General features: G+C 31.3%; 2 protein-coding genes across 2 annotated transcripts; both read left to right on the forward strand.

The window, feature by feature from the left end:
* The first annotated feature begins 581 nt into the window (after positions 1–581).
* Positions 582–3,627, forward strand: LOC126716169 (uncharacterized). Its single transcript, XM_050417199.1, has 7 exons — positions 582–752; positions 1,272–1,358; positions 1,495–1,620; positions 2,034–2,195; positions 2,480–2,533; positions 2,648–2,794; positions 3,247–3,627. Exons 1-7 carry the CDS (start codon positions 582–584, stop codon positions 3,625–3,627), a joined length of 1,128 nt encoding a protein of 375 aa, XP_050273156.1.
* A 1,801-nt stretch (positions 3,628–5,428) lies between these two features.
* On the forward strand, positions 5,429–18,202 carry LOC126716170 (uncharacterized). The gene is made up of 13 exons (XM_050417201.1): positions 5,429–5,578; positions 7,483–7,569; positions 7,913–8,032; positions 9,030–9,194; positions 9,310–9,363; positions 9,655–9,801; positions 10,164–10,430; positions 15,845–15,931; positions 16,068–16,193; positions 16,607–16,770; positions 17,056–17,107; positions 17,222–17,368; positions 17,822–18,202. Exons 1-13 carry the CDS (start codon positions 5,429–5,431, stop codon positions 18,200–18,202), a joined length of 1,947 nt encoding a protein of 648 aa, XP_050273158.1.

The following is an 18,202-nucleotide window of genomic DNA, read 5'->3' on the forward strand; positions in this document are numbered from 1 at the left end:
GCTTCTATCTATATGCAAGTTGAAGAAATTGTGGACATAACATATGAAGTGTTGACTATTTAGGAACAAAAAGAAAAATTATAAAATTTTGATTCTAAGTCATGACTCATGTTGAATCGTTGTTTTTAATATGATATTTTTCCTTGATCAAAAGAGAGTTTATTATGTGGATTTCAATTAACTCAACTAGTAAAATCTCTTATTATTAAACATGAGATATGGTTGTTAGTTTTTACGTCATTTACTACATGCTAAACGTGCTTCAGGTTCTTTTGTAATGCCTAACGCATTGGACCCTGCTTGTGTCATGTGTAAGCCTTTAAAAATAATGATTTGATACAAACACCTACAATATCTAAGGCCATTGAGGATTCATTCAAATCTTCTTCTAATATTAATGTTGTATTTTGAAATTGGAAGATGTAAATGAAAATTTGATGGTTGGAAGGTGAATCATGCAAACTTTGTGCATGGATACTGGATATATATATCATCTTTTTCCCATTAGCATAATACCACAATGTGCTTCTAAAGTTCAAATCATATTTTACGTTAGAAGTTTATTGCAGAGATAGATAAAAATGAGAACAAGTTTTTCTCATGGTTTGGGATTCAAAGGCATGGTCTTTTTTTTGGGAGTGGCTCTCATTTGTTCTCGAGTGGTGGAGGGTAAAACATTTTCTAAGCAAAAGGTTTTGGAAGTTGAAAGGAAAATAAACCACCTGAGAAGGCATGCATTAAAAAGTATAAAGGTATACACTTTTTCTTGTTAAATCTTCCTTCCTTTGGTGAAGTCTCTCTTAAGTTCATAGACAGACTAGTTGAGAAGTGCTTCTAGAAGCATTCTATGACCTTAATAGTGTTTAAAAAAAACAGAGGGCCACTTTGGAATATGTTCGCTTTATTTATTGTTTCAAAATATGAATCATGCAAGTAAGAAAGAGAAAACATGAAAACAAAAAGAACTAAATTCACAACCATTTAAGTGGAAGGAAAGTAAAGCTATTATTTTAATTTGTAATATTCCTAGCATTAATCTTATGTGGAGTCATTGAAAATATATTTAATTTCAATTTGATCTATTTCATAGTTTAGATTAAATTTGACAATATAAAGGGATACTAAATGTCATGTCATTTAATTTTAAATAACATGACAGTCTGGACACTATTAAATTACTAAAATTAAAATCTTGAGCATGAAATGAAAGTAATAGAGAGAAGAGGTTGAAATTGAGATGATATTGTTCTTAATTAAACTAGTGCATGTAGAGTGCAGATGGAGATATTATTGATTGCATTGACATTTACAAGCAGCCAGCTTTTGATCATCCCGCTTTAATGAATCACACCATCCAGGTATACCAATTTTTTCTTTCTATATTTATATAAATCTCTTACTCTTTTCTAGCTTTGATTTAGATGATATTGTCACATTAAGATTATACACTATTGTTTACACTCAAAGTCTTTAATTCTTTACTTGTTATATCAGATGACACCCAGCTATGATCCAACCGAGACTAAAACAAGAACAAAATGGGATGAAAAGCACTCTTCCATGACCGTGACTTCACAACTATGGCAAAAAAGTGGAAGTTGTCCCAAGGGCACAATCCCAGTTCGAAGGATTCGAAAAAATGACCTACTTAAAGCTTATTCAGTTGAACACTATGGAAGGAAGAAACCAAGCTTTTCGCATCAAGTTGCTCAGTCAAGCGACAGTCAGAATTCAAACTTTCAACAAATGAATCACTCAGTGAGCCTCACTTAAAAATTGTTTGTGGGAAATACTTGTTTCACACATACACCTTGTTGCACACATCTTTACACACTTGAAATTTGCATTGAAATCCTGACCTGAAGTGAGGATTTTGAGCTTGGAAAGCGTGACTTCATGTCACGATTTCAGTGCAATTTTCTCGTGTGTAAAAGTGTGCAACAAGTTGTGTAATAAACATTGACCTATTTTTATTCTACTACTTTTTATTTTTGCTCCTTTGCTTTTCTCACTCAGCATATTATGTGAATCAGAAGGCAGTATTGATTACAGAAGGTTATAGCTACTCAGGAGCTAAAGGAGATATCAAAGTTTGGAATCCTAACGTTGAGGCTGACGATGAGTACAGTACTTCTCAAATTTGTCTCTCCAATGGCCCTTACTATAATTTTGAAAGCATTGAATCTGGATGGGCGGTAATTAGCATAAACACTTTAAATTTCTAGAGCATCTTTCATTGCTATGACTAACTACACTAATGCTACATATATAGTTGTATTATACAAATTACCATGTCACACGTGAATCTTTATATATCTGGAAAATGTTAAAGCAATTATCATTTGAGAATTGACCATAACTTAACAACAAATAAATGTGATTGGTGTCATATCAACAATATAATATACAAACATTTGAATTTTATGCAATAAATTTATGGTATCCACAACTTTAATCTATAAGTATTTTACCTTTTCAGGTAAATCCGAGTATATATGGGGACAGACAGACTCGTTTATTCGTATATTGGACGGTAAACGTACAGCAACCATAAGTTAAAATAACATGAAGCTCTGTAAATTTGAAATGATATATTTTTGAAGGAATTTTCTTTCAATTTATACTTCTTTTCTGTGTGCAATAATAGGCTGATGCTTCAAAGACAACAGGTTGCTTTGATCTCACTTGTCCTGGTTTTGTTCAAACCAGTGATATAATTGCTCTTGGCGCAGCAATATATCCAATTTCATTGCCTGGTGGACTCCCATATCAAATAACCATTTACATATTTAAGGTTAGCAAATGAATGTAATTCACTTTCAAAATTTGGTAAATTACAACTTGATTCCAAAAGTTTGATGGGAAATATAGTGAATTTAATCTTAACCAATCTTCTAACACTTCTCTCATGCATGGGCTTAAACTCCCACTTAATATAAGTAGGGGCCTAACATCTAAGATTTTTAACCATGTTTTGTTATCATGATATATTACCATTTGATTTCAAAAGTTTAAGTTAATAGTATAATATTAATTTAAACACTTGATCGATATTAATTCTATTAGAATTAACATACCAATTGAAATGTGTTCCATAAATTGAGTGGAAACGTAACTCAAATTCATGACTACATGCTCTTATATACCATGATAATTAAATTACTAATTGCGCCAAAAGCTTAAATTATGAAGAATCGTTGAATTTAATCATTTAACAAATATTCTAACGATTGCTTTTGACTTTAGGATCCCAGCACAGGCAACTGGTGGGTGCAATATGGAGAGAAAATCAACATTGGTTATTGGCCACCTGATTTATTCAAATCTTTAAGCTTTCACGCAGAAACTGTGGATTGGGGAGGTGAAGTATACAGCTCCAAATTGCAACATGCTCCACACACTGCAACAGCTATGGGAAATGGAAACTTTCCTCTTCCTTATCTGTGCAATTCAGGCTGCATAACACGAATGCGAATTCATGACAATTCTCCAACCTTGAAGTTCCCAGATTGGGTAGAAACTTATACGGATGAGTACAATTGCTATGATGTTATGTATGTTGGAGATTACATTGAAGATCCTGAATTTTTTTATGGAGGGCCTGGTAGAAATTATATTTGTCCTTAAGGACTTGTAATGACTAGTAGAAGGGAATGGTTAATATAACAAATTTCTTGTGCTGATTAATCATATGTAATATATCGAAGTTGAAGTACAATCAAAATCTAAATCAAATCCAAATTAGCTTCTCATTAAAGTTTAATTTTGCACTAAGCGTCCATTCTATTTTTCTTAATTTTGATACTGAGTAACTCATTTATAATACTCAGTGCAAAAGTCAAGATAATGTACACATTCACTTAATTAGTAAATGTTTCCATATGAATGCATTACAACCTAGCGATTATGATTGTGTTATATCAATATCCAAGACTACCATTTGTAATTTCATAAACATGCATTTAATTGGAAAAAGTGCAACTCTTTCCTTCTCCTACCACATTTTAATTTTTTGGGCGGTAATTGTTCTCTCACACTTCACACATGTTGATGTAGACTCCAAACACATTGTGTGATTTAAGTCCATAATTTCACACATGATTTTCACATTTTTTATTTATTGATATCCATATTTAAAACATGAAATGGGTGATGAGTACAAACAATATACAATAAGAAGTGTGTGAAAATCAATGCCCCTTTTTTAATTCCTAAACTAGTGTTTTTAGAATGCAGCCTAAATTTGTGCCAAGAGCCTTGTAGTTTAATTAATACCTCCTAGTATTTTTGTAGAAAATATTCAAGATTCAAATCTCCTCCCCTCCGTTGTTGTAAGTTGTAACTATCAATTAAAAAAAAAAAAATTGCAACCTCAGTTTCCAAAACCCAAAGCGAAAATATAACTCTCCTAATTTGGAATTTCCTTAATTAAAAGCATAGTGACAAGAAAAATGCTAAAAGCCTAAAAGAACTGCAATCAATTTTAGTATTACAAATGAGTTACAAACTATCATGATAATAAATGTGATTGGTGTCATTTCGATGATATAATAAATGAATGTTCAATTTATATATTTATGATTGGTGGCACATTAGTTTATGTAATAGAGCGTATAGGATCCTAGATTTCTAATATCACAAAACTATCATCAATTGATTACCAAATTAGATTGAGGAGTATTTATTATTTGGATTTTGTTAATGAAATCCTAGATTCATAATATCATAAAACTATCATTAATTGTTTGCCAAATGAAATTGAGTATTTATTATTTGGCTTTTGTTAATGAAAACCCTAAAAGCAGTGATAAATATGCATTTAATGCATTATTAAAGGCCAAAATATACTCTTAGTCCCTCCATCCCATTTTGTTTGGTATGTTTAGAAAAGGAAAAAAAGTTAACAAATGCCTTAAGGGTATTAGTTAGAAACTATTTTAAAAAATATTTAATGGGAAAATGATAAAGCAATTAATTTTTTTGCTGAATTTTTATATTTCCTATAAAAACTATGTCAAAACTTTCCTAAAATTTTCTATTAACAATTGCTCTAAAAGCACCCATTAATAAAATCCTTTAAAAAAATTCAGTATTTTAAGAGCATGTCATTTAATGCATTGTCAATCTTAATAAGTAACTTAATTTAGCAAGGGTCGAAGTTTAAGTCTTCAGAAGAGAGCTTTACATACGTATACACTTAGATTAGACTAGAGTTAAATTCTATCTTAGATCAAAATTTGCCAAAGGAACCCATATGGAAAAATGGAAGCTTTAGAAGGATAGAATATCATCGAAAACTATGCAACATTTCATTAAGAATTAATGTTTTCCTTCTCTAAGCCAAACTGACTTATAAATCTCTTATGGTTTCTTGCTAGACTCCATATGTGTAGTGTTTTTGTTTGAGAGAGACAAAGAAAGAGAGAGTATGGAGAAAAGAATTACTCTAAGGCTTTTGTTTGTGATAGCTTTGCTTGTTTTAAGCAGTGTAGATGTAGAAGGTAAAGTTAGAAAAATTACATCAGAAGTCAATAGAAAATTGAAGCTTCTCAATAAGCCAGCAATCAAGAGTATTAAGGTAAATTTTTTTTTCTACTAAACTTTCCACTATCCTCCTATGCAAAGAAGCAAAGACACCAAAAATCAATTGGTGTCTTGGCTTGATGATTAAGAGAAATCATCACAGAATATATTATATATGTCATGGGTTGAAATTGTGTTGTAATTATCAACCAAAAAAAAAAAAAAAGGAGCATAGACACTTTGAAATTTTCTCTGTGTCTTTGTTCGACACGTCAAGGGAAACTCCTACATGCATGTTCATGTTGTATGTAGGAGGAAAATTATATCTAAATTTTGATTTTATTTCTAAATAATTGGATAATTATTATTTATTTTAAACTTAAAATAACCATAAAATAGGCCTATTAATGTCTAAAATTGAGCTTTTTATAGAAACAATCACACATAGACATACAATAAAAAGGGAATGAGGTTCTAATATAAAGACAAAATAACAAGAATCACTCAAAAGTTATGGTAATAGAACTATCTAACGATACATATTAATTAATTGTGATATTCCCACTGTCTCATACTATTATTTTTCAAGAATTTTTGTGTCTCGTGTCATGGCGTGTCAATGCCTATGTTTCTATTCTACATACCTATTATAAACATTTAGGGCATGTTTGCTATGCAGTAATTAGATCTCATGATAGAATGGTAATTCTTGTGTAATGGCTATTCAGTTATTTAGTTGCATCTTCATTACAATGAATAATTATGACTTAGGATTAGCTATTACATAAATTGAGGAGTATTTATCACTCTCTAAAGAGAGTTATTCCTTAGTGGTGTAACAATTTTTTAATTAATATATTTTAAAAAATACAACATTTCCATATGCATCATCTTTTAAAATATTTCCACATGTACAACTAATTTTACAACCAAAAGTATGAACTATGAATAGGAATTCTACGACATATTTTATTCCCAATAATAAAGATTAATATTATTTATAATAATAATAATAAAAAAGATAAATATTCATATCGTAATCTCCCTTTAATGTACCAAACATGCCCTAAATTATATGTCTAACCTCACTCTCTCACATAGGTTTTGGCCAAAAGAAAATTACTTGGGATAGTTCCATAAATTTCCTTAATTTCTAATCTATGCCAAGATTTGGTCGAACCCAATTCTTTGCCTCCATTTCACAAATTTCCTTCAAAACCATGCCATTTGAACACTATGACATATAAAATTGAAATCCTCCATAGGAAAAATCTCATTCAGGGATATACCCATGTGGCTTTGTCACATTGAAATATCTTATCCATACAATTTTTTTTTTCATAAATTAGAGATTGTAACCTGAAGCAATTCATACCTCATGGTAAAATGTGGATTGTGGCATAGATTATAAATGTCAATAGGCCATTACATCTAGGGCGGAAAACATCAATGGGCCAAAATGCCTATAAAATTTATCTTTTTCTAACCGTATAGTTTGTATAACTATCATATATAATTAGCCATGAAATGCTATAAAAGTCAAATATAGCACTGAAGTAACAAAATGCAGATTGAAAGTCGTCTTGTTGATTAAAGTTTTATGTATGAGATTGCATCAATGCTAGTTTTCATTATCGAGAAATTTTTGTTATTATTAAGATTATATTTCCTTGATCTAATAGTGTATATAATTTCACATCATTTAAAATTTTTAAATGGCATAGCATAAGATACACCATTAAATTTGTAATATTTAATCCAAATCATAATTGGATCCATTTTAAATGAAAAGGATTCTAATGCTATTAACCAAGTATGTTAAGCATTGCCTTAGAAATTTTTCATTTACTTTTTTGTTGCCTTATTGGTAAATGATGTGCTTCAATTTTGAATAAAGCTTTCTATCTTTTAATTTAAAAAAGGGGGTTGCTAAGTATTTGTGGTTCTTACTTCTTATAGAGTGAAGATGGAGATATTATCGATTGTGTTGACATCTACAAGCAACATGCTTTTGATCATCCTGCATTAAAGAACCATAAAATTGAGGTGCATTTTCTTTCATAACCTTATTCTCTCTTCATGTTAGATTATTTATTCAAAATATACTTATATGTGTGTGTGATGCAACAAAATGAACTTATTAGTGAAGTTATAAGAGAAACTCTAGGGCATCTAAAATTATTAATTCCTTCAATGCACTTCTTGAATTTGACTCAATTATACATATTATTCACTTTACTTTCTTTGATTTTCTTCAATACTTAACTAAGCTCACATGCATACTTACCATTCTAATGATTCACCGTTCAAAATCAATCATTTCAACAAGTTGTAATAAAATGTGTGGTTGTAAAAGAACTTATAATACAATGTTTCATGTAATTTGCAGATGAGACCGAGTATTAATTTTCCATCTGACACTACTACAGCTGCTAAAAACGAGTCATCCCAACGAGTTCTATCGCAAATTTGGCACAAAAGTGGAAGTTGTCCAAAGGGAACCATTCCCATTCGCAGAATTACGAGGAAAGAATTATTGAGGGCTGCCTCCATCGAGCACTTTGGAAGGGAAGGCCCACGGTCTTCTTTTGTTGCAAACACAACAAATAACCAAAGTAGTCATTTTGTATACCGTAACAATGGCACAGAAGTCAACGTCTTTCCTTTACCCGACCACTCGGTAATTATAATTTATAAGAGCCTATATATATAACTATATATATATATATATATATATATATATATATATATTCTTTTTCTTTTTCTTTTTTTGCCATAGACATCATATATAGTTCTGTGCACTAGCTTTGTGCTAATGCCTAATGAACATGAGCTCAACACAATTAGATTGCACTTTTTTTTTTATAATACATTTTGATTAGATATTATTTATTGTCATAGATATTTAGTTTATAATTTTAAGGTTAATTTTTTTTTTTAACATTTCATAGATGAAATAGTTATACATAAAAAAAAGTTATTGAGTGTTGTAATATTAACAAGATTTATAGACTAGGTGTAACTTGAATTTGACTATTAATATGTGTGTGAGTAGATTTAAAGATGCATGCAAACACATCAACGAATGATTTTGAATTTTTATAAAGGTTTTCTATGGAAGATATTATCTCGGAAAAATATGTATTATTTTGTAAAGGTGTCTTCCCGATTGCCTAAAAAGATTTTGTCACAGTATCTATTCTAATGTTGCCATAAAAAAAAAATGGAAAAAGAAAGTATTCGACATGCAAGTTTGTTTCAAAATATTTATAACTTTTTTAATAATTGAAATCTTACAATCAGTTAATAAAAATTTTCAGTGAAGAAAGAATCCAACATGCAAGTTTGTTCCAAAAGATTTCATGTTTTTTTTTTTTTTTTAAATTACAATTTTTTTTTATTTTAAATAATTGAAATCTTGCAATTAGTTAATAAATATGTTCATGTTGAAATTTGTCATTTTTTAAAATTATGCTGAATTTTTTTTTTTTGTGATGCTTGTGAACCAGACTTCATATCTTATTACATTGGGATATAGTTACGTTGGTGCTAGAGGAAATATAAATATATGGAATCCAAGAGTTCAATCGCCCGATGAATACACTACTGCTCAAATTTGGCTTAAAAGTGGCCCTGGAGATAGTTTTGAAAGTATTGAAGCAGGCTGGATGGTTGGTTCATTAAACAAAACATTGACCCCATTTTCTAGTACATATTTAATGCACATGGTATTAGTCACATTTTTTTAACCTCAAAATTTGATAATATTGTTTTCTCTTTTTCTAGGTCAACCCAAAGTTATTCAGTGATGCACAACCTCGAGTATTTATACGATGGACTGTAAGTACATTTTTGCTAAGCCAAAGAGGGGAAATTGCAATCTCAATTATATTTTTGACACTTTATGTGTGAGTTTTCATAAAGATTCATGTAGCTCAATTGGTACCCTGTGGTATTTTTAATGAAGAATTCCAAAATCAAATCCCCCTCCCCAATTATAACTATCAAATTTATCCAAAAAACAATTGTGAGTTTACACTAACAATCTTAGTTTTCCTCTGGAAACAAATATTAATTAGTTAACAATATATTTTAATTTATTCTTTTATTCTTTTTTACTTTTTTGCTTAGCTGGATTCGTATCAGAAGACAGGCTGCATTAACCTCATTTGCTCTGGATTTGTACAAACTAGCCAAGAGATCGGATTAGGTTCAGCTATTCAACCTACGTCACAAAGATGGGGAGACCAATATGAGGTCGACATCCAAATTAACATGGTAAAATATATGAATGAATCTCTCTCTCTCTCTCTAAACTTTATAGTTCTATTTATATATAGAGAGAGAGAAGAATAGTTCAATAGATATGATCAAATAAAGCCAAGAGTTTTATATTTTAAATGACACTTTTTGGTATTTCGGTATTTCCAACACAAAACCTACCCCACCTATTGAATTATCAAAAAGGAAAAAAAAAAAAAAAAAGATTTGATCACATAAATGAAGGGAATTATGAAAAAGATTTGTGCTCGACTTGTGTGTACAATTCTTATACATAAATATACCATTTTTTTTCCTTTTCTCTTTGAGTAAATAATGATATGTAATGGTTTGTTTAAAATCCAATGTTTTTGTTTTAGGATCCAAATCAGAGAAGATGGTGGCTAATATTTGGAGACGATGTGATAGGGTATTGGCCGTTCGAAATCCTAACATATATGCAACAGAAAGCCATATTAGTTCAATGGGGAGGGGATGTTTATAGCAAAAACGTGAAGGGAGTGAAACCCCACACTACAACAGCCATGGGGAGTGGAGATCATGCATCTGCTTTGTTGGGAGCAGCTTGTTACATTAATAAACTTAGAATCTTGGATTATTCTCTCCAATTGAAGTACCCTGAATGGGTACATACTGATTCCGAGGAACCCTATTGCTACAGTGCTCTTAATTACCAAAAGAGTCTTGCATTTGAGCCTACGTTATTATTTGGAGGTCCTGGTCGAAGTCATTATTGTCCATGAGAGCAACAAGATATATATGTTGATGCCAACATTTTCTAGCAATAACACATCAATAACTTAGCTGATGCCTTCCACACAAAAGGTGTGGATAATTATATCCTCAATTGTGTAATTGTGTGGCATTAAGCAATTTTTGGCATTTCATCTTAGCATTTGAGAAAAAAAGGGGTAAGTTTCAAATTAGTTTCCAATCTTTTCGCTATGTGTTAATTTGGTTCCAAATGTTTTAAATGTATTATTTTAGTCCCTAATTTTTTTTGATATTGTGTCAAATTGATCCTTGCAGTTAAGTGATAGATAGAAAATATTGATGTGGTTAACAGTTAAAATAAAAAATAATTTTTTTTTCCAACTCAAGTGTCCTTGTTCAGAAAAGAGTTTGTGTATGTTCCAATTAGCTAAACCAATAAAGTTTCATTTCATCAAATAAAAGATCTAAGGTTCGAACCCCATCTACACCAAAAAATGATTAATGTTTTAGCTTGATAATAGAAACATTCATTATAAAGCAGACATTATATGTTGAAATTTTATTGTATCTAAAAAAAAAAAGAGTTTGCTATCAAGTTTCTCATCAATTGTGTTTTTGATACAACAAATATTGAATTGTACAAGTAACAATTAAGGAGAATTCCAAACTTTGGGTATTTTGTTTAGTTTTTTTTTTTTTTTTTTTTTTTTTTTTTTTTTTTGAGAAGATGCCGTAAATAACTTAATATTAATAGATAAATAGACTATGAAAAGGCACAATTGAAAATGCATTATTGAAAAGTTACCATTGAAGAGTCCCAAGACTCAACCTTCAAAATATTATCAAAACGAATGTGCATCTTTTGTCTCAAGGTCTCTATCCCAGTCCTTGCTCCACCACTCAATAGAAGACATGCGCGTCTACTTAGGATTCGTTTGGTACACTAAATGTAGATTACATTAAGAATAGTAATCTTTCTTTCTAAGAATAAAAGATATTGTAATGGAATAACTATTATTATCCATAAGTTTGGTTGTTACATATGGATATGGAAAGCTTGTAAAATATGATGTATAAGGAAACTTTATATTTTTGGAAATATATTAATTTTAAAACTTATTATATGCACCAAGAAATAACAATTACATTCATTTTAAAAAGGAATAGTTATTTTCAATTTAAAGAATAGTTATTTCAATATAATAACTAATCCATGTAATAAATATGCAACCAAGTGATTTTTTTTTTTTTTTAGAGAGTTTCAATCTATGACGTTCGTTCCTGATGATAGCTCTTTTATTATTAGACCAAAATACCAATCGATTTTTGGTGTAAGCCGAGATTGAACCCCAAATTTCTTATTCAACCATTAAAAACTTTACTAATTGAGCTAACTGGAATCCACGCAACCAAATGACTGAATTGCTATTACACATAAATAATTATTCCATTACAGGAACTATTATAACATACCAAACATACCCTTATTGTTTTCTACTCTTAACACACTAACATCTCTGAGTAGGATTAGTTTCCGATTAGTTAGCCAACTAGGAGCAAGTCTAGTGCCACAAAAATTTCTATTACTTTTGCCATAACTTGCCTGTGTGGCATATTGTAAGTGATGCAAATAAAATACTGGTATATGTGAGTCTATAATTCCATCACTCACTCACGAGTCACAATACTGTAAAGTTGTAGAATTAATTCAGGTACTATACTTACTCGCCCACTAGTGGTAACGTTAGTCAGAGGAGATCAAACGTTCCAGTCAAAACTTAAAAGCAAAAATAAAAAAAGTAATAAAAAAGACGTCACAATCACATGGCTCTTTTTTTTTTTTTTTTTTTTATTCAGCCCTTGGTTGTGAATGTCTGATCTGATCACGTGCAAAGCCTTTTCACACCTCTTGCGCTTTTCTTTCAGCTCCAGCTAGTTGTTTCCGTCGTGAATTTGGATATTTTGATTCTTGGTTAATCAGAGCCATATAGCAAAGAGACGTTAACGGGATTTAAATCTTAAAGAGACGTTAACTCAAAATAATATATATATATATATATATATATAGACACGTGTCATTTGTTGAGTGGAGGAGCAGGGACGGGGACAAAGACCTTGAGGCACAGGATGCGAATTCCCTACATCCTATCATGTTTGGCATGTTTTAGAAAATTTATTTTTTTTAAGAGAAGACCATTTAATACATTGAGTATTAAATTTTTTTAAGAGAACACCATTTAATGCATTAAGTTTTTTTTTTATTTTATTACAAGATAGAATTTCTACTATAGCATAATCTAAGTGTATATGTGTGTGAAGCTCCCTTCTGGAGACTTAAACCCCGGCTCTTGCCCTCCACACCCTATAAGCATCTATACTTGTAAAGTAACCACCGCTGCGCAGTGGTATACATTGAGTATTAAGTAACTTAATTTTGGCAAATGTACCTATATGAAAGTTAGTAACTTTTGAAGGATAGAATTAATACGATTGAAAATTGTGCAACATTTTATTAAGAATTAAGGCATATTTGGTAGACTGTAATAGGCACTGTAATGTAACAAGGATAGAAAACATGTAAAATGTTGTTTTCATTTTCTAATTTTCAAAAGTCAATGAAAATACGTATTTAATTTAATGAATCTATCTCATTTAATAAGTTAGTATTAGAGTTCAAATCTTAGCAACAACATATTTTAGTATTTTCAAGCTCTCTCTCTCTCTCTGCTCCGGATTTTGTTACTTTATACTGATTACTGAATGGTTCTGTTATGAAAGTGGATGGAGATTTGGGCTTTTATTTTGATGGGCAGCACATGAATAGAGCACTTTGGATTGGGCTTTTACTTAAATTTCAGAGCCTAGCCCATGCATACAACTTGGGGTTTGTAAAGAGCCCTCATTTGTTGTTTGATAAAGAGAAATTCGTAGTGACGCGCCTATATACACTCAAATCTATAACATGCTTAGGTGTCATTTTATGATTGGATGCATCTAAATTAACTTAATGTAAGTGTTGTAATTTAATCACAAATTTACACCCAAATATGTAGTGAAATTTTGGTTGTGTCTGTAGGCAGATTGATAGACAAAGGGTTCAAACCCCAAATACCAAATATTATAGAGGGTGTTAATAGACTCAATAACATTGTGTTATTATTCAAATCTTGATTTACAAAGAGTTTTCTTCTTCAATGACATTCTCTATTTTTAACATCTTGTTATTATTCGAATCTTAATTTACAAAGAGTTTTCTTCTTCAATGACATTCTTTATTTTTAATTTTAGGAGAATCTAAATTTGGATCCCTTGTCATTGAAAATAATAATAATAATAAGAATAATAGGGCTTGAGATTTTCCTTATACTACCCAAAAAATAGAAAAAGAAAAAAAGTGTTGGTCACCAAAATGTATTAAAGGTTTAATTTTACTATCTAAAAAAATGGGTTTTCAAATGTAAATAGGTACAATTTAGCTTTTAAAATTTCTAATTGTATCAACTTGATGCTTCTATCTATATGCAAGTTGAAGAAATTGTGGACATAACATATGAAGTGTTGACTATTTGGAAACAAAAAGAAAAATTATAAAATTTTGATTCTAAGTCATGTTTAGGGTTGTCCACCGAAACCTGTACCCAACCAACCCAAGGCAAACCGTCTGATCCGTACCCGAAATCAACCGACCCGACACTGATGACGATCGGCAACGGGTCTCAACCTCCAGAAACCGAGACCGGCGAGTCGGTTGACGGGTCTGCTCTTCAAAATCCGATTCCAATCGATCTGACCGCCTATATATCAGAAACACTCACCGATTTTCTTAGGTATGAGGATTTTCAATCATTTCTCGATAGATCCGTTGAGATCTTGTGAGACCTCTTCAAGATTTAGTGAGTACCTTTAGAAATCTTGCTTGATCCGGCCATGTTTCAGCCAGATCTAGCAGATTTCGACCAATTCCGACCTGATTTCGGCATTTTTCGTCTTCCTTGAGTTCGACCGACCACCGACCAATTCGTACTCAATATCTGAGTAGCCCAAACTGACTCATCTTACGGTCGGCAGCGGGTCTGGATGTTGGAGACTCGACATGGTCGGGTCGGTTCTGGGTTGGGCACAAACCCGACCCAGACCGACCCATGGATAGGTCTAGTCATGTTGAATCGTTGTTTTTAATATGATATTTTTCCTTGATCAAAAGAGAGTTTATTATGTGGATTTCAGTTAGCTCAACTAGTAAAATCTTTTATTATTAAACATGAGATATGGTTGTTAGTTTTTACATCATTTACTACATGCTAAACGTGCTTTAGGTTCCTTTGTAAGGCCTAGACACGCATTGGACCCTGCTTGTGTCACGTGTAAGCCTTTAAAAATAATGATTTGATACAAACAACTACAATATCTAAGGCCATTGCGGATTCATTCATATCTTCTTCTTAAATTAATGTTGTATTTTGAAATTGGAATATGTAAATGAAAATTTGATGGTTGGAAGGTGAATCATGCAAACTTTGTGCATGGATACTGGATATATATCATCTTTTTCCCATTAGCATAATACCACAGTGTGCTTCTAAAGTTCAAATCATATTTTACGTTAGAAATTTATTGCAGAGATAGGTAAAAATGAGAACAAGTTTTTCTCATGGTTTGGGATTCAAAGGCATGGTCTTTTTTTTGGGAGTGGCTCTCATTTGTTCTCGAGTGGTGGAGGGTAAAACATTTTCTAAGCAGAAGGTTTTGGAAGTTGAAAGGAAAATAAACCACCTGAGAAGGCATGCATTAAAAAGTATAAAGGTATACACTTTTTCTTGTTAAATCTTCCTTCCTTTGGTGAAGTCTCTCTTAAATTCTTAGCCAGACTAGTTGAGAAGTGCTTCCAGAAGCATACTATGACCTTAATAGTGTTTAAAAAAAAACAGAGGGCCACTTTGGAATATGTTTGCTTTATTTATTGTTTCAAAATATGCATCATGCAAGTAAGAAAGAGGAAACATGAAAACAAAAAGAAGTAAACTCACAACCAGCATTTAAGTGGAAGGAAAGTAAAGCTATTATTTTAATTTGTAATATTCCTAGCATTAATCTTATGTGGAGTCATTGAAAATATATTTAATTTCAATTTGATCCATTTCATAGTTTAGATTAAATTTGACAATATAAAGGGATACTAAATGTCATGTCATTTAATTTTAAATAACACGACAGTCTGGACACTATTAAATTACTAAAATTAAAATCTTGAGCATGAAATGAAAGTAATAGAGAGAAGAAGTTGAAATTGAGATGATATTGTTCTTAATTAAACTAGTGCATGTAGAGTGCAGATGGAGATATTATTGATTGCATTGACATTTACAAGCAGGCAGCTTTTGATCATCCCGCTTTAATGAATCACACCATCCAGGTCTGCCAATTTTTTCTTTCTATATTTATATAAATCTCTTATTCTTTTCTAGCTTTGATTTAGATGATATTGTCACATTAAGATTATACACTATTGTTTACACTCAAAATCTTTAATTCTTTACTTCTTATATCAGATGACACCCAGCTATGATCCAATTGAGACTAAAACAAGAACAAAATGGGATGAAAAGCACTCTTCCATGACTATGACTTATCAACTATGGCAGAAAAGTGGAAGTTGTCCTAAGGGCACAATCCCAGTTCGAAGGATTCGAAAAAATGACCTACTTAAAGCTTATTCAATCGAACACTATGGAAGGAAGAAACCGAGCTTTTCGCATCAAGTTGCTCAGTCAAGCGACAGTCAGAATTCAAACTTTCAACAAATGAATCACTTAATGAGCCTCACTTAAAAATAGTTTATGGGAAATACTTGTTTCACACATACACCTTGTTGCACACATCTTTACACACTTAAAAATTGCATTGAAATCCTAACCTGAAATCAGGATTTTAAGCTTGGAAAGCGTGACTTCATGTCACGATTTCAGTGCAATTTTCCCGTGTGTAAAAGTGTGCAACAAGTTGTGTAATAAACACTGACCTATTTTTATTCTAATACTTTTTATTTTTGCTCCTATTCTTTTCTCACTCAGCATATTATGTGAATCAGAAGGCAGTATTGATTACAGAAGGTTATAGCTACTCAGGAGCTAAAGGAGATATCAAAGTTTGGAATCCTAACGTTGAGGCTGACGATGAGTACAGTACTTCTCAAATTTGTCTCTCCAATGGCCCTTACTATAATTTTGAAAGCATTGAATCTGGATGGGCGGTAATTAGCATAAACACCTTAAATTTCTAGAGCATCTTTCATTGCTATGACTAACTACACAAATGCTACATATATAGTTGTATTATACAAATTACCATGTCACATGTGAATCTTTATATATCTGGAAAATGTTAAAGCAATTATCATTTGAGAACTAACCATAACCTAACAACAAATAAATGTGATCGGTGTCATATCAACAATATAATATACAAACATCTGAATTTTATGCAATAAATTTATGGTATCCATAATTTTAATCTATAAGTATTTTACTTTTTCAGGTAAAATCCGAGCGTATATGGGGACAGACAGACTCATTTATTCTTATATTGGACGGTAAACGTACAACAACCATAAGTTAAAATAACATGAAGCTCTATAAATTTGAAATGATATATTTCTGAAGGAATTTTCTTTCAATTTATACTTCTTTTCTGTGTGCAATAATAGGCTGATGCTTCAAAGACAACAGGTTGCTTCGATCTCACTTGTCCTGGTTTTGTTCAAACCAGTGATATAATTGCTCTTGGCACAGCAATATATCCAATTTCATTACCTGGTGGACTCCCATATCAAATAACCATTTACATATTTAAGGTTAGCAAATGAATGTAATTCACTTTCAAAATTTGGTAAATTACAACTTGATCCCAAAAGTTTGATGGGAAATATGGTGAATTTAATCTTAACCAATCTTCTAACACTTCTCTCATGCATGGGCTCAAACTCTCACTTAATATAAGTAGGGGCCTAACATCTAAGATTTTTAACCATGTTTTGTTATCATGATATATTACCATTCGATTTCAAAAGTTTAAGCTAATAGTATAATATTGATTTAAACACTTGATCGATATTAATTTCTATTAGAATTAACATACCAATTGAAATGTGTTCCTTAAATTGAGTGGAAATGTAACTCAAATTCATGACTACATGCTCTTATATACCATGATAATTAAATTACTAATTGTGCCAAAAGCTTAAATTATGAAGAATCGTTGAATTTAATCATTTAACAAATATTTTAACAATTGCTTTTGACTTTAGGATCCCAACACAGGCAACTGGTGGGTGCAATATGGAGAGAAAATCAACATTGGTTATTGGCCACCTGATTTATTCAAATCTTTAAGCTTTCACGTAGAAACTGTGGATTGGGGAGGTGAAGTATACAGCTCCAAACTTCAACATGCTCCACACACTGCAACAGCTATGGGAAATGGAAACTTTCCTCTTCCTTATCTGTGCAATTCACGCTGCATAACACGAATGCGAATTCATGACAATTCTCCAACCTTGAAGTTCCCAGATTGGGTAGAAACTTATACGGATGAGTACAACTGCTACGATGTTATGTATGTTGGCAATTACATTGAAGATCCTGAATTTTTTTATGGAGGGCCTGGTAGAAATTATATTTGTCCTTAA

The sequence above is a fragment of the Quercus robur genome, chromosome 2, assembly GCF_932294415.1.
Source record: "Quercus robur chromosome 2, dhQueRobu3.1, whole genome shotgun sequence".
Lineage (NCBI taxonomy): Eukaryota > Viridiplantae > Streptophyta > Magnoliopsida > Fagales > Fagaceae > Quercus > Quercus robur.

Excerpts from the sequence above, each read along its gene's own strand:
- LOC126716169 (XM_050417199.1), top strand. The coding sequence starts at position 582 with ATGAGAACAAGTTTTTCTCATGGTTTGGGATTCAAAGGCATGGTCTTT. Across the intron at positions 753-1,271 it reads ATGCATTAAAAAGTATAAAG|AGTGCAGATGGAGATATTAT; the intron begins GTATACACTTTT and ends TAGTGCATGTAG. Across the intron at positions 2,196-2,479 it reads GCATTGAATCTGGATGGGCG|GTAAATCCGAGTATATATGG; the intron begins GTAATTAGCATA and ends TTACCTTTTCAG.
- LOC126716170 (XM_050417201.1), top strand. The coding sequence starts at position 5,429 with ATGGAGAAAAGAATTACTCTAAGGCTTTTGTTTGTGATAGCTTTGCTT. Across the intron at positions 9,195-9,309 it reads GTATTGAAGCAGGCTGGATG|GTCAACCCAAAGTTATTCAG; the intron begins GTTGGTTCATTA and ends CTCTTTTTCTAG. Across the intron at positions 15,932-16,067 it reads TAATGAATCACACCATCCAG|ATGACACCCAGCTATGATCC; the intron begins GTCTGCCAATTT and ends TTCTTATATCAG.